Below are 17,691 nucleotides of genomic sequence, written 5' to 3' on the forward strand. Positions count from 1 at the left end.
GACTGCACTGCAATGTAAAGGGGGGCTGTGATATAAAGGGGACTGCTCCATAAAGGGGGCTGTTGTAAAGGGGACTGCACTGTAAAGGGGGCACTGTAATGGAAAGAGGGGCTGTGATGTAAGGGGGCGCTGTTATGTAAAGGGGACTGCTCCTTTAAGGGGGCCCTGTAATGTAAAGGGGGGCTGTGATGTAAGGGGGACTGCTCCTTAAAGGGGGCACTGTAATGTAAAGAGGGCCTGTGATGTAAAGGGGGGCTGTGATGTAAGGGGAATGCTCCTTAAAGGGGGCACTGTAATGTAAAGAGGGCCTGTGATGTAAAGGGGGGCTGTGATGTAAGGGGAATGCTCCTTAAAGGGGGCACTGTAATGTAAAGGGGGTCTGTGATGTAAAGGGGACTGCTCCATAAAGGGGCAGGTGGGGGTGTGGGTGGGGGTGTGGGCGGGGCATACCCAGTGGTAGGCTGACATGGAGCTTTCAGGGAAAAAAAAATTGCAACTGCCACCATTTTATTGTACAAGGCCTCTGTTTTCAGAAAATGTTTTTTAAAAAAAATGAAAAAAGGCAGATTTAAGAAAGTGCAAAAAATTTCAAAGAGTCCCAGACTCCAAATGGATAAAAAGCAACAATAACTGTTAGATTATGGAAGTAACAAATTGCTGTATAAATTGTTATATTGTACATACCATGTGGATCCAGATATCCCGGCAATGTAAGTAACGGCACCTAAAAGGTTGAGTTCAGCCAGTTTCGAAATTGTTCCTAGAAAACCAATCATGGCGCGGAGTCCGCCCCCCGATCCCAGGACCGCGATTACAGGAGGGTCACAATTCTTAAGAAAAAAAAAAAAAGATCATCACTGTTATAAGTTATGTTACAGATGGAATATGTATTGGACAGTAATAAGAAATTACCCACAATGTTTTCCCCCCCTTATGACCAGGGCATTTTTTGCTATTCAGCACTGCGCTATTTTAACCGGCAATTGCAACATTGTACCCAAATGAAATATATATATATATATATATCTATATATATAGATATATATATATTTCCCACAAATATAGCTTATTTTTGGTGGTATTTGTTCACCACTGGGTTTTTTATTTATTTATTTATTTTTTTTTTTTGCTAAATTAACAAAAAAATACCAAACATTTTGAAAAAAAAAAAACAAGTTTTTTTTTACGTTATGTTTTAAAGTTTTACAAAATAAATAAGCTTTCTTCATAAACGTAGGCCAAAATGTATTCTGCTACATTTCTTTGGTTAAAAAAAAAATAAATAAAATAACCCAAATCTGTATTTATTATTTAATCTTTTATAAAACATTTCCAATAAAATCAAATTTCTTCAAAAATGTATTCTGCCTAAAGCCTTGATAAAAAAAAAAATAAAAAAAAATCCCAGTAAGTGTATATTGATTGGTTTGTGTGAAAGTTATAGAGTCCACAAACTATGGGATATACGGGAGCATCTCATAAAATAAGAATATCATCAAAAAGTTAATTTATTTCAGTAATTCAATTCAAAAAGGTAAACTCCTATATTCTATATAGATGAGTCACACACAGAGTGAGATATTTCAAGCATTTCTTTCTTTTAGTTTTGATGATTATGGCTTACAGCGAGTGACACCCCAAAATTCAGTATCTCAGAAAATTAGAATATTACATAAGACCAATAAATAAAGGATTTTTAATACAGAAATGTTGTCTTAGTGAAAAGTCTGTCCATGTACAGTATAGGATGCACTCTATACTTGGTCGGGGCTCCTTTTGTATGAATTATTGCATCAATGCGGCGTGGCATGGAGGCGTGGCATGGAGGCGATCAGCTGTACATGGACAGACTTTTCCGTAAGACAACATTTCTGTATTAAAAATCCTTTTTTTTTATTGGCCTTATGTAATATTCTAATTTTCTGAGATACTGAATTTTGGGGTGTCGCTAGCTGTAAGCCATGATCATTAAATTAAAAGAAAGAAATGCTTGAAATATCTCACTCTGTGTGTAACACATCTATATAAAATATAGGAGTTTTCCTTTTTGAAAGAGTGGAGATTGTAGTTTGGCTCTCATTCATCTATTCCTTACAATAGTGGGCGAGGATCGGAGTCATGGTCAGAGGTCATCCTCAGAGACCGGTAGCTATAGCAGTAGAGAGGCTCCCACCGACCAGCTAGACAAATACACAGCAGGACACCCCTGCGGATAACGTGGGCTCATCCGAGGTGTGGGGTCTAAGCAAGCACTAACCGGTCTTCACCAGAGCTCCTAATGGTGGCGATGGGTTTTGCTGCATTATAGTACCAGGTGGTGGTCCTCAGAATCACTCCACCAGGTGGTGAGCTAGCCGGGGTCCAGCAGCAAATATAGCAGGTATGGATCAAGCAGAAGCATAGTCAGTAAAGTAGACAAAGGTCCATAAGAAGTGGTTGAAGGTTGGGATCAAGCAGAAGCGTAGTCCAGGAACAATTTAAAGGTCGATAGTGAGTGATAACGGAGTTATGGATGGCAGCAGGAGTGGCAAGAGCCAGATATTGGCTGGATGGAGAACAATAATCTGGCAAACAGGAAGTGCCAAAGCATAGCTTTAAAAGGTAGTTTGTGGGAGGAGCAAAGGGTTCAACTTTCACCAGATGAGGCAGGAATTTTCCAAAAGATCAGACCGGGAGCTTTCCAGCATCTCAGGAGGCACAGCAAGAAGCGATACTGCCTGATGCAGCAGAGGTTGCAGGTTCAGACCCAGATCCTGGCAATGGGCTTCTCTGAGCCCACACCCTGTTTGTCCATATACAGGTGAGAGGAGCAGGTCTGGGTTTGGGATCACTAGCTCTAATACTTTGCTTTAGGTTGGTTCAACATCTAGTTTACAGAACAAATACTCAAGACTTTTACCTCTCTAACATTCATGCCTAAGGACGAAAGGGTCTCAGTTACTTTTCTCTTCCTTGCCTTGATAGATATGGCTTCCCCTTCTAATCTGTGAAAAAAACAAGAAAAAAATATCACAAACCAAATACAGTTGGAATTATTTTGCTGCAACCACGAGATTGTGTGTGATTACTGTGAAAGACTCTTGCCTGTCAGGTGAGAGCATTCGGAAGGCTCTGCTGCTGCCCAATCGCTTGCACACCCTCCCATTCCAGCGATCCCCCCCCGCACCGCCGCCGGTCATAAAGTCATACTTTCCAGGCTCCGCTTGCCCATCGGCGGGCTTCTTGGCAGATGCTGGCAGGTGGAGGTGAAGAAGAAGAGCATACACACGTCTGCTCTCCTCCCCTTCTTTGTGTGACCCGGAATGCGACGTCTCTGGCGTCACTTCCAGGTCAAGCTCTCGGTGTCCCTGCCTCGCTTAACCGGGAAAGGATTGTAACAGATCCCCAATACTTGGACCAAGTATTTCTGTCTTAGGTCTCCAGAATCTCACATGATGCAGTGACCTGGCCCCTCAATTCCCCCCAAACATCAGCCTAAGCTCGATGAAGAGTAAAACAAAAGACGCTTTATTCAACAACTCACTTCCAATATATACAGTCTCATATGTTTGATTTCATTATCATATGCAAATGTAATTGTATACAGAACATAGTTAACATACCTTGGCCATTTGGAAAGAGACAACAGGTGAATGAGACCGCAACATTATCATAATTAACTCAACAAACAACAATCCCCCAAAACAAAGCCAAATACACATTCCTAGAAGTGTAAATACAGAACCACCTCTAAACAGATGAAAATAGAAGACGTAGGCTTGCAGACTGCATGTCTCCGTTTTCAAAATACCTTCTTATGAGTGTCAATACACATCCCCACAGTAGGTAATAGCTGAGTTTGACGTCGTTAGCATCTCTTTAGTCTCTCATTGTGTGGAGAAGTCTTCGGCTGTAACAGGCAGCTTTAGGCCTGTAACATTGATCCTAGTCTCAGAGTCTATATCTTGGGGTGACATGGATTTGAGTCCAAAGTAAAACTACTCCCATGGTCCTCCAGCATATACCCCCACACAGAGGTGCACTCCCCTACAAGCCAGGGCCCATAGTCTGTGGGCAGGAGTCTGGCCTCCACACACCTCCAGTAGCCCGTGGCGAACGTCCCAGCAAATGGGCGTTCGTCACACGGATGTTTTACAATGCGATCTGCAAAACATTCAGCGGAGCACAGGGGAGACATGCATGTCTCATTACAGAGAACCTGATGCCTAAAAATCATCATCATCATACAAAAAAAAATAAAGTTACACGCAAGCGCATAAAATGCCCCCTGCCCCCCCCCCAAAAAAAAACAATATTTGGAGGCCCCCCACCCCCACATATACGCACATACGAACGTAAACGCATTGTGTCGGTGGTGCCCACACGTGAAAATGTCGCTTGTGATACACATGTTACACATCGCCACGCACGCCAGAGGGAGAGCAAGACCTCCTCCGTAACACTAAACGACGGATACTTATTGGGGGCTTTTGAAATGTCACCTATAGAAAATATCAGGTACTGAAGTTTGTCGCCATTTCACGGGCGCACGCCCTCTCTCTCTCACCCCCCCTCTCTCTCTCCCTCCCTCACCCACCGCCCTCTCTCTCTTATCCCCCCTCTTTCTCTCCCTCCCTCACCAACCCCCCCCCCCCCCCTCTCTCTCTCTCTCACCCACCCCCTTAGGAGTTCATTTTGGGACTTGTAGTCCTTCAATTTTGGAGGGAGTTACATCTGTTAAAAAAGGAGTGGGGAAAATTTACATGGGGGGCGCCCAATTTTAGTCTTGCCTAGGGCCGCACAAAACCCAAATACACCACTGCCGCTAGTGGGGCGCGTGCTTGCCACCGGAGGCACGCTTACACGATGATTGGCATCAGGGGCAGCCAATCAGCCCGTCCGGTGGCCGCCATGTCCGCCAGGCACCAGCGATCGCTCCCCGTGGAAATAGAATGGCGGTCTGCCATTGTAAACACAGCAGACCGTTGTTCTGTCTGTAATGAACACAGGGCTCCTCTTATTTAGGAACACAGGGCTTCTCTTATTTAGGAACACAGGTGCGCTCACACCCCCATTAGGCAGCCGGGAAGCCGATCCACAGGGCCGGTGGCCGCAATTGCCGCTGGGCACCCGCGATCGTTTCCCATGGAGAAAGAACGATGGTCTGCAGACCGTTGTTTTGTCAGGAATCAGCACAGAGCGCCTTATTTAGGAACACAGGTCTCTGTGTTGATTTCACAAGTCCCTCCCCCTTTACAGTTAGAAAACACTCCCCTAGGCTCACATTTAACCCTTTGTTCGCCCCTGGTGTTAACCCCTTCCCTGCCAGTTTTATTAGTACAGTGACAGTGCATATTTTTAGCACTGATTACTGTAGTAATGTCACTGGTCCCCCCAAAAGTGTCAGAAATGTCAGTTAGGGGTCCGATCTGTCTGCTGCAATGTTGCAGTCCCGCTAAAAATCGCAGATCGCCGCTATTACTAGTAAAAAAAAAAAAAAAAATGACATAAATTTTCCCCTAGTTTGTAGACGCAATAACTTTCGCGCAAACCAATCAAAATCCGCTTATTGAGATTTTTTTTTTTTACCAAAAATATGTAGCAGAAAGCAAACTGTCCTAAAATGATGAAAGAATTTGATTTTTATTTTTGTTTTAATTGGGAATGTTATAAAGCAGAATGTGAAAAATATTGTTTTTTTTTTTTTTTTTTCAGAATTGTCGCTGTTTTTTTGTTTATAGCGCAAAAAATAAAAATCGCAGAGGTGATCAAATACCACCAAAAGAAAGCTCTGTTTGTGGGAAAAAAATCAATTTTATTGGGGTACAGCGTCACACAACCGCGCAATTGTCCGTTAAAGTAATGCAGTGACGCATCGCAAAATATGGCCTGGTTATTGAGGGGGTTAATCTTCCGGGGCTGAAGTGGTTAAAGTGATTGTAAAGTAGAGTTTTTTTTTTCCGGGGGGAACCTGTGGGGTAAAGCCGTAATGTGCTAGCATGCATCACATACTAGCACATTATGTTAAACTTACCTGAAAACGAAGCCCTCCCGTGCCGAGAAGTCAGCGCTGCAGGCGGCTCCATCTTCACCCATCTTGCTTCCAGGTTCGCGGACTCCGGCTCTGTGACTGGCCTGAGCTGTGATGATGTCACTCCCGGACATGCACATGGGAGCTGCCATTCACGGCACAGGACTCTAAAGGAACGGCATGGGCAGCCGCTTGGGGTGGAGGAACGGGGATGAATTAAATCGCATCCTGCGAGCCAGACCTTCTCTCCAACATCAGTGCCTGACCTCACAAATACGCTTCAGGAAGAATGGTCAAACATTCCCATAGACACTCCTAAACCTTGTGGGTGGCCTTCCCAGAAGAGTTGAAGCTGCTATAGCTGCAAAGGGCGGAGCCAACTCAATATTGAACCCTACGGACTAAGACTGGGATGCCATTAAAGTTCATGTGTGTGTAATACTTTTGGTAATATAATGTATGCATGTATACATATACTGACAGTGTCAGTAGAGCAGTGGACGGTGTCAGTAGAGCAGTGGACGGTGTCAGTAGAGCAGTGGACGGTGTCAGTAGAGCATTGGAAGGTATCAGTAGGGCAGTGGATGGTGTCAGTAGGGCAGTGGATGGTGTCAGTAGAGCAGTGGATGGTGTCAGTAGGGCAGTGGACGGTGTCAGTAGGGCAATGGATGGTGTCAGTAGAGCAGTGGACGGTGTAAGAAGAGCAGTGGACGGTGTCAGTAGAGCAATGGGTGGTGTCAGTAGGGCAGTGGACGGTGTCAGTAGAGCAGTGGACGATGTCAGTAGAGCTGGGGACGGTGTCAGCAGAGCAGTTGGCAGTGTCAGTAGAGCAGTGGACAGTGTCAGTAGGGCAGTGGACGGTGTCAGTAGGGCAGTGGACGGTGTCAGTAGAGCAGTGGATGGTGTCAGTAGGGCAGTGGACGGTGTCAGTAGGGCAGTGGACGGTGTCAGTAGAGCAGTGGACGGAGTCAGAAGAGAAGTGGATGGTGTCAGTAGAGCAGTGGGTGGTGTCAGTAGGGCAGTGGATGGTGTCAGTAGAGCTGGGGACAGTGTCAGCAGAGCAGTGGACAGTGTCAGTACTGTCCACTACTGGGAGGGGTGGGCTTACCGGGAGGGGGTGGGCTCCTGGGAGGGGGTGGGCTTACCGGGAGGGGTGGGCTTACCGAGAGGGGTGGGCTCCCGGGAGGGGTGGGCTTACCGGGAGGGGTAGGCTTACTGGGAGGGTTGGGCTCACCGGGAGGGGTGGGCTTACCGAGAGGGGTGGGCTCCCGGGAGGGGTGGGCTTACCAGGAGGGGTGGGCTTACCGGGAGGGGTGGGCTTACCGGGAGGGGTGGGCTCCCTCCAGGCTCATCTGCCCTCTGCCTACCTATTATAATGCATGTGCTTCTTCTATGGAGGCTCTCATAAATTTACAGAGTTAGGACTTCAGATATCGGGGTGCCTGGACCAGGCCCTGCAGCTCACGCATGTATTTGTAAATATGTGCTAAATAAACCCCTGTTTTTAAAACAAACTGTTAGTCAGGAGAATTCGGTTGGTCGCAGACTGGTTGGTAAATTAAGCTGGGAGGTTCTTTGGTTTTGTTTTGCATGCGTTGCCCAAAGGTCAGTTATGGATGAGGGCGGTGGCCATTTGTTTGTGCTTCTGTTTTATTACTGAATTGGATTAGTCCTCCAACCCGGAGATGATATTGTTTTATATAAAGTTTTTTTAGATGGTTGTTTTATGTGATTGAAAAGCTATTTGCAAAGAAATATAGGAAAGTGTTGTCCTACATAGGCGTGCGCACAGGGTGTGCCAGGTGTGCCTGGGCACACCCTAATCACCCCAGGTGCCAGGTGTGCTTGGGCACGCCCTAATCACTCTGAGTGCCAGGCGTGCCTGGGCACATCCTAATCGCCCCGAGTGCCAGGCGTGCCTGGGCACACCCTAATCACCCCAGGTGCCGCAGATTCCTCCTGTTTAGACCCCCAGATATTTCACCAAAGCCCCCTAATGGGGCTCCTAAAAATATATATATATAAAAAAAGAAAATTGTAAAAAATTATAAAAATTAAAATAAGGAAAAATAAAAACTACTGACACCGTCCACTGCTCTACTGACACCATCCACTGACCTACTGACACCATCCACTGCTCTACTGACACCATCCACTGCTCTACTGACACCGTCTACTGCCCTACTGACACCATCCACTGCTCTACTGACACCATCCACTGCTCTACTGACACCGTCTACTGCCCTACTGACACCGTCCACTGCTCTACTGACACCGTCTACTGCCCTACTGACACCGTCCACTGCTCTACTGACACCATTCACTGCTCTACTGACACCATCCACTACCCTACTGACACCATCCACTGCCCTACTGACACCGTCCACTGCTCTACTGACACCATCCACTACCCTACTGACACCATCCACTGCCCTACTGACACTGTCCACTGCTCTGCTGACACCATCCACTGACCTACTGACACCGTCCACTGCCCTACTGACACCATCCACTGCTCTACTGACACCATCCACTAACCTACTGACACCATCCATTGCTCCACTGACACCATCCACTGCTCTACTGACACCATCTACTGCCCTACTGACACCGTCCACTACCCTACTGACACCGTCCACTGCTCTACTGACACCATCCACTGCCCTACTGACACCGTCCACTGCCCTACTGACACCGTCCACTGCTCTACTGACACCATTCACTGCTCTACTGACACCGTCCACTGCCCTACTGACACCGTCTACTGCCCTACTGACACCGTCTACTGCCCTACTGACACCGTCTACTGCCCTACTGACACCGTCCACTGCCCTACTGACACCGTCCACTGCTCTACTGACACCATTCACTGCTCTACTGACACCGTCCACTGCCCTACTGACACCGTCTACTGCCCTACTGACACCGTCTACTGCCCTACTGACACCGTCTACTGCCCTACTGACACTGTCCACTGCCCTACTGACACCGTCCACTGCCCTACTGACACCGTTCACTGCTCTACTGACACCGTCCACTGCTCTACTGACACCGTTCACTGCTCTACTGACACCGTTCACTGCTCTACTGACACCGTCCACTGCTCTACTGACACCGTCCACTGCTCTACTGACACCGTCCACTGCCCTACTGACACCATCCACTGCTCTACTGAAACCTATTGACAGCTGATGACAGCTGATGACTCATCAGTTGTTAAGGACACCACGACCGGCTTCCCAGCCCCGCTTCTTAAAAACCAGATTACACTGCACCCTGATTGGGCAAAGCTTTGCCCAATCAGGGCGCAGAATGCACTGTGCAGGGCTCAGTTCATTGCAGGGTGTTTGTTTGGGCAAACACCCTGCAAATATGGGTGTTCGTGAACTTATGCTCGACCCAAACCGTTTGCCCATCCCTATTCAGGATGACCGATCCATGTGGCCAACACCACTCAACTGCGGAGGCGCAGTCTGTATAAGTCTATGAAGGAACAGCAAATATAAAGCCACACAATCTATAATAAAATACAAATATGTCAAAATGACTTTACTTACCCGTCTACAACATCGATATGATCCTGTGAGAACAGAAAAGACACATTGTGAGGTTCAGAAGCAATCTGGTGATACAAATCAAATGACCAAAAAAAACATTTTTCCAGGATCAATGAAAAGTTCTTGTGACCTTGGGGGACGTTTTGCCGTTTGAGGCCCATAGAAATCGGATTTTGTTTCTCTCGTTATATCTCCACAAGTCTATAGGAATTCCAAAGCAGGAGCTTCATATAAAGGAACTCAGAATTTTATTGAAAGCAAGAAAACATTGAACCTGAAAGTACGCTGAGTCCATGTACACAAGCCCCTCCCCCACTGACCGCCCAGAGCAACAATGAACTTTAAAATGACTCTTCCAGTATTATTCTAATTAGTAGAAGTGATCCGGGCAGCTTTAAAGCCACCCGGTCACTTCTACTGATCGGCAAGTGGTCCCCAGGCCTCAGTAAGATCATTCAGAATATAGTGCAATGGGGGGATCAGGGTATTGGCCATTTACCAAGCAAATCAGGGACTCTGTGCTCCCAATCTGTATGCCTGGGTACAACAATAGATCACTGATGACTCCATAAAGAAAACCCATCACTGCCACTGTGCTATCACATCAATTTCCTAGTAATAGTAATACAATTATTTTTTTTTTTAAATTACCCTTGACCTCTGGAAAGTTTTACCCACCTTCATGATCAGGGCACTTTTTGCTATTCGGCACCGCGGCGCTGCAAAGTCAGGGTTGCACCAATTCGGACAGTGACATTGCCGGCAATAGGCTCTGATTTGGCATGCGATTTGACATGTCAAATCTGACTGATGTGAACAGGGGCTTAATGTTCCATGAACGACCCCCCCGAAACAGATTGTAAAATGCAGTGAGCCTGGCAGAATCGCATCGCATTGGTGTTCATACCCATGCGATGCGATTTTGATGCAGGAAAAAAAAAGGGTCCACATTTGCACCAAAATATTGTAGGACCCTTTTTTTCCCCGCACCTGAATCTTATCGCATGGATGGGAACACCCATGCAATGCAATTCTGGCAAGCATTGCATTGCATTGTGGGAATGTCAGAGTTACTAAAATAGCAGAGAGGTGATTTTTGGCTAAAAACGCCAAAAAACGCTGAAAAACGCCAATGCAAAAAAGTGAAAAAATGCTGAAAAACTCACTACAAACCTTCAGGCGTTTTTATAACATCCCGTGTGCATGAGGCTGAAGGATGTAAATGCTTATTGATCAAAAGAGGGGGAATCTACACAGGGTGATTAGGGGGTGCCTGGGCACATCTGGCACACCCTGTCTGCGCACGCCTATGTGCAGACAGCACAGGTATGGAAGTATCATTTAATCAGAAGTGAATGAGACGACCAATCTAGAAGGTTTCTAGACAGTAGACTTACTAAGGGGCTTCCATTGTAGGCCGTGTCTTCTGCACCCGCCTCCACAGCGAAGCCGCGGCTGACAGCTCAGCGTAGGATTGGCTCGCATCGGATTCAAAAAAGGTAAGTATACTGATTTCTTTTTTACAGGGCTTGATAGTAGGGATGATCGAACGGTTCGGGTCAACCATCGGTTCGACCCGAACATTGGGTGTTCGGAATTCAGCCGAATTTCGAACTTTTTGCGGTAAAAGTTCGGAATTCGGCCACCAGAACCGCCCAAAATGCAATAGTAACTGGGCTTTAAAAGCCTGTGATTGGCCCAGAAACGTCAGTAAAAGCCAATTGAGGGGGCAGGAGTCTGCTAGGAATGTGATCGGAGTGACTACGGGGTCCAGAGGCCAATCAGGAGTGAATACGCCCCCCAGTATATAATATAGCCCCGCCAAACCTCTAGCACTGTAATACAGAGGCTGTGGAAGAGAGTGGAAGCATTTGTGTTTTTCCTGCTGCTTGTAAAGCTCCAGTGTCATTTTGCAATTATCTTCTGCTGTATGGAGCTGTTCTTTTAGTGTGAGGAAAGGGATATGCAGTGTAGTTAGGGTACTATATACCACTATAGTTAGATTCAATAATCTAGTTTCTGTAGGGATACTTTTAAGTGTCAGGGTGACCGTAGTGTAAGTTAGGGTGACCTGACTCTGCCATGCCAGGGTGACCGTAGTGCACTTTAGGGTGACCTGACTCTGCTATGCCAGGGTGACCCCACTATGCAGATTCTGGGTTAGGGGTATACATATACCTATATATATATATATATACACACACACACACACACACACATATGTATATATACACACACACACACACATACATATATATATACACCCCTATACAGAAGTTCAGATGTCATGCCTGCCTCCAAACACCTTCAAAAAACGCCCAAAAAAAAAAACGCCTGAAAAACGCCTGAAACAAAAACGCCCAGGTGTGAAAGGAGCGGAACACCATCCCTGTGCTACAAAAATTCTAAGAAAAATAATCTGTTTTTTTTCTGGTTCTGGACATGCTACAGAGCTGAAACTTCACAGGTACACTTTTTAGACCCCCCAGACACTAAATCCAAAGAAATCTCTTTTTTTTTTTCAATAATTTTTTCAATAATTGGCTCGCTATCAAAAACGACAATTTTTAAGAACTTTTTTTTTGCCTGATTCATAGTCCCTGGGGCATGACCCAGAACCCTAGGCACTTTTTAGGGGCATTTATTGGGTTTTAGGGCTTCAAAATGGTGTTTTTTGATTCCCGAAGTTTGGGTCCCATTGATTTCAATGGGGTTCTGGAATGCGAACCGAACTTTCGGGAAATTCGGGTGTTCTGGTCGAACCAAACTTTTCAAAAGTTCGATCATCCCTACTAGATAGGTTAGTGTTAGAAAATGGAGATCTATAGATGCAGGAATCTTAGTGTTAGGGTGGACTTATCCTTTAATAGTGGTATCCACCATCCCCTATACACATATGGTAGTGAGACGTGGTACCAAATGACAGCGGTGAAATGAAATGGCACAGCAGCGGAAGATACTCCAATTACTCCTGAAACCATAAGTCTCCCCAGCTGGTGTGAAGCAACCAGTGAGAACCTTTACCTGATCTCACTACCATATGCGTATAGGGCAGTGATGGCGAACCTTGGCACCCCAGATGTTTTAGAACCATATGATGCTCAACTACACTGCAGAGTGCATGAGCATGGTGGGAAATGTAGTTCCAAAACATCTGGGGTGCCAAGGTTTGCCATCACTGGTATAGGGGATGGTGGATACCACTATTATCCTTAAGGGAACTGCTGCATTGTCTAGAAACCTTCTAGACTGGTCATCTCATTCACTTCTGATTGACTGATACTTCCATACCGGTGCTGTGCACACATACAGCACAGGAGGTTCTTTGAACTATAATCTCATCTGGAAATACCACTTTGCTGTACTGGAGCCTACACTGTCTGCATCTTTTGCTCAATAAGCATGTACACCCTTCAATTCATGTCACTCCCAATGCAGTGCTTGAGGCTTTTCATAGCTGGTACCATTCAGCTGGAAATCAGTTCTTTCCTCTTTCTGATCACCACAATACTATCTCAATGCATCGGTTACTGTGTGATTGTATGCACTCTGTTCAAGGACAAATACAGAGCCTGGAGGTCCTCAGTTAAACACAAGACTGGTACCCAGTGCGTGCCCTAGAGCAGGGGTGTCAAACTCAACTTCATCGAGGGCCACATCAGCATTATGATTGCCTTCAAAGGGCCGATTGTATCTCAACCCACTTACATCAGATGTCAAGAGTCCCCCACCACCCCCACCCCTTTCATCAAAGTGGACCCCCTTACCTTGTGTTGCTGCTGGGAAGAAGCTGGGAGCAGAGCTAGGAAGCAGAGAGTGAAGGGTCTGGGGAGGCCCAAAGGAGGGCTGGAGCTCTACTGAACCTCTAGGAGAGGTGTGAGGGCCACACAAAATGGCCTGGAGGGCCAGATTCGGCCCGCGGGCCTTGTGTTTGACACATGTGCCCTAGAGGTTTCCCAGGACAATGGCCGGCCCTACCATGGGTCCCACTGGGTCTGTAGACCCAGGTAGCACTTTGAGAGGGGCAGCAAATTGACACCCAAGTTTTGTTTTCAGCAGTTTTTTGTGTTATCAGTTTGCGGCACCTTTACGGGAGGCATTTCACTATCTCATACTGTCGCCTGTAGTGCAAAATGATGAGGAGGCGTAATGTCTCCTCCTGGGAACGTCTCTCAAGCAATCGTGGTGTGCGCAATGACGTCAGACATCATCACGCCCTATCTCACGCAGGGCAGGCTGGATCTTCTAGGGCGGTGGGTGTGGCAGACTCAGTTGTGACAGGTGGAGGGAGGACAGATATGGATGTTTGGTGGACTGGTCTGATGGTGAGTTATGGAAGAAGATAACAGTATATATAATATTTTCTAAATGTTTTTTTATATAAAATAATGGATGTGGGGCCTTTTGGTGGGCATGGTTTTATTTTTTTGTTGGGGGGAGGGTGGCAGCATTTCATTCATGGACCCAGGCAGAACCATGTCTTGGGCTAGCCCTGCCAAGGACGCTCTGAGAGCCGGTTCACACTGAGACGAAACGACTTCGGGGGGCGACCTGTGAAGTCGCGTGCACCGATATGCACCGCGACTTTGGCGCAACTTGCAGGGACTTCACATAATGGAAGTCAATGCAAGTTGCTCCGAGGTCGCCCCAAAGTAGTACAGGACCCTTTTTCTAAGTCGGACGACTTGTGTCACTCCTATTAGAATCGTTCCTGTGCTACTCAATGGACCGCGACCGACCGCGACTTGTCAGGCTGACAAGTCGCCTGACAAGTCGCGGCAGTGTGAATGGGCTCTGAGTCCTTTTACTATATCTTATTGTTCACTTATAACATTATTGGCTGACCTAGTTTGATTGACACGAGCGGAAGTATTGGTGCGGCTGAGTCCATGGGCATGCGTTTTTAACCACTTTAATACCGGAGGATTTTCCTGCTTAACGTCCAGGCCAGTTTTTTCAACTTGGCACTGCGCAACTTTAACGTACAATTGCGCGGTCATGCAACGCCGTACCCAAACAAAATGTACGTCCTTTTTTTCTCACAAACAGAGCTTCCTTTTGGTGGTATTTGATCACCTCTGCGCTTTTCATTTTTTGCGATGTTAATAAAAAAAGAACGAAAATTTTTCGAACAATTGACATTTTCTACTTTGACAGTTAAAAAATATCCAATATACTCAATTGTTGTCATATATTTAGGCCAAAATGTATTTAGCTCCATGTCTTTGACAAAAAAATTCTCAGAGTGTATTTTTAACCACTTTAAGATTGGAAGATTTTACCCCATTCCTGACCAGGCCATATTTTGCGATTCGGCACTGCACTACTTTAACGGACAATTGCGCGGTCGTGCGACGCTGTACCCAAATTACATTTATGTCCTTTTTTTCCCCCACAAATAGAGCTTTCTTTTGGTGGTATTTGATCACCTTTTCATTTTTGAAAAAAAGAGCGACAATTTTGAAAAAAAAAAACAATATTTTTCACATTCTGATTTATAATATTCCCCAAAAAAAATTTACAAATCAAAATTTTTCAAACATTTTAGGCCAATTTGTTTTCTGCTACATATTTTTGGTAAAAAAATATCACAATAAGCGTATATTGATTGGTTTGCGCAAAAGTTATCGCGTCTACTAACTACGGGTAAGATTTGTCATGTTTATTGTTTATTATTTTTTTACTAGTAATGGCGGCGATCTGCGATTTTTTTTTTTTGTGGGACTGCGACATTGCGGCGGACAGATCGGACCCTTGACTGACATTTTTGACACTTTTGGGTGTACCAGTGACCTTACTACAGTAATCAGTGCTAAAAATATGCACTGTTACTGTAATAAGAAAAAGAGAAAGTTCCCCAGTTACTGTAATAATGACACTGGCAGGGAAGGGGTTAACACTGTTGGTGATCAAGGGGTTAAATGTGTGCCTCATGCTTACTGACATGTGTGGGGGGAGGGGATTGTGTGACACAGACAGAGATCGCAGGTTGAGCTATGCTGAATCCTGTGATCTGTCCCTGTCTGTCACAGAGAAGATCCGCCTGCTTTGTTTAGACAAGCAGACGATCGGATCTTCTCACTCTTTCCCCGACGATCGGGGAAGAGAGACGGTGATCACCACCTCTCCTCCTCCGGACCGACTCCCACTGTGTCTAAACACAGCAGGACCCAGGGGAGCCACAAACACAGCGGGAGCCGCCTAGAGAGGGAGGTATCTGACGACGTAGGTCTACGTCGCCAGACCCAGCCAAGCCGCTCTGCTCTGCAACGTGAGTGGTTGGCAAGTGGTTAACTTGACAACGTTGTCATTTTTTAGTAACATGCAATCACCTATTGTCTATGCCTTTTCATGACATCATGACATCCCCTTAGGGTTACTGGATCCAAGACCGATTCCAGCTTTGTTGGGGTCTCCAGCCAGCCTCCAGACGTGCTGGCTGGTTACTTGGGGTCCCTGGCAAGCCACGTAGGTTTCCCCGGCAGGGGTGATAAGCAACCAGTGAGAACCTTTGCCTCTGTGTAGATACCTGGTCTCACTACCATTTGTGTATTCCAGCTTTATTCGGGTCTCTGGCCAGCCTGCAGACACGCTGGCTGGTCACTCGGCCTCCTGGTTGGACAGGAGAGCAGTGGAAGGTGGCAGAAGAGGGGAGAACGCCCCTTTTCTCTGCTTGTAATAACAGCCGAACGCCTGATTAGCCGCATCAGTTGTTATTACAAGAAAGCCAACCGCCGGCTCTAAAAAGAACGTACCGGGGTGATGCCTGTACTACCCCTGGAAGTAGAAAGATGCATATGTCGGAGTCAAGGGGTTAGGCAATGCTAAAGTTATTACCAAATAAATGAAACCACAGCAGAAATGTAAAAACTGCTCTGGCCTGTAGGGGGCGTACAGAGGGGAAGGGGTTAATGAAGCTTCCATTGACAATTCTGGCTTTTCCATATTTCTTGGTTTTATAAGCACACAACATTCTGAGACTAGATTTCATAATTATTAACTCAACGCAGCCAAACAAGTTTGAGTATTTTTATAAGGTTTCTACAGAGGTCCATTCAGTAACTTATTTAGAAATGTTATTACAGAATACAGAAAAGTTCTGGATGCATTTTGATTGGCTGCTATGAGCTCTTGCTTGTATTAAATGATTTGGTATCAGACTGGTAACAAATAGAAAGTCACTCACCTCAATGCCCGCCATTGGAGATGAAGGTCGGTCACCACTTATCTCCCAATGCAGCAGTAAGACTTCGGAAGAGGATGAGCTGAGATATACAGAAGACGGGATGGAGATGGCTGTACCAGTAATCCAATGATGATAGAAGTGTGGTTGGAACGTGTGTGAGTTTTCAGCAGTTTATAATCCTGGCCTTGCATCACATCATTGGATGGGTTCCCAGACACCATTAATGGCGTTCCAGTTTTACCAGTTTGGTTTTGTTTGAGTAAACCTCATCAGAACATGCTGGATCCTGTTGGTAAAGCCCTGGGGCTCATCAGCAAAAAAGAAAAAAGCTCCTCCATGGAACTTCAGACCGCAATGTAATTAAGAATACAAGCTATAATACCTTTAAAGTCCAATCCCGGCAACAACAACTTTACCTGGTATAAAGCCTATGGATACATTCCATTGGCACAAAAGCCTCATCCTGCCATGCAGACTTTGTTCTACCTCCTCATTTCCATGCTGGATTAGTAGAGCTCCCGCTGTACAGTAGGGTTGCACCGATACCAGTTTTTATAAGACCGAGTACGAATACCGATACTTTTCCTCAAGCCTCCGCCTACGCCAATTACTGACACCTATTTTTACATTTTTTTTTGTTATTTATTTTTTAATTTACATTTTTTTTTAACACTGTACCTTTAACTTTTTTTTGATCAATGATTTTGCTATTACAAGGGATGAATAACATTCCTTGTGACAGGTCCTCTTTATGGAGAGATCTGGGGTCTATTAGACTCCAAATCTCTCCTCTGGCCTTCAATGCAGCCGATCAGACACAGATCCGTCCGAGTGTCCACTACACTGACCACTACACTAACCTACCTGATTCCTACACTAACCTACCTGATCCCTACACTGACCTACTACACTAATTTACCTGATTCCTATACTTACCT

At 45.8% G+C, this 17,691-nt stretch overlaps 1 protein-coding gene across 1 annotated transcript in view; it reads right to left on the reverse strand.

Moving 5' to 3' along the window:
- LOC309550766 (cytosolic phospholipase A2 gamma-like) overlaps positions 1-16,798 on the reverse strand; it is a gene marked incomplete at its 3' end in the record, with an annotated part of 34,986 nt that extends 18,188 nt beyond the window's left edge. The window contains exons 1-4 of the mRNA XM_082251101.1: positions 16,754-16,798; positions 9,568-9,590; positions 2,900-2,984; positions 685-830 (exon numbers count right to left, since the gene is read on the reverse strand). Of these exons, the coding sequence (XP_082107227.1) occupies positions 685-830; positions 2,900-2,984; positions 9,568-9,590; positions 16,754-16,768 (269 nt within the window). The 5' untranslated portion in view covers positions 16,769-16,798. The remainder of the gene's footprint in view (positions 1-684; positions 831-2,899; positions 2,985-9,567; positions 9,591-16,753) is intronic.
- Positions 16,799-17,691: the final 893 nt, after the last annotated feature.

This window comes from Pelophylax lessonae (assembly GCF_965119305.1).
Source record: "Pelophylax lessonae genome assembly, chromosome: 1".
NCBI lineage: Eukaryota > Metazoa > Chordata > Amphibia > Anura > Ranidae > Pelophylax > Pelophylax lessonae.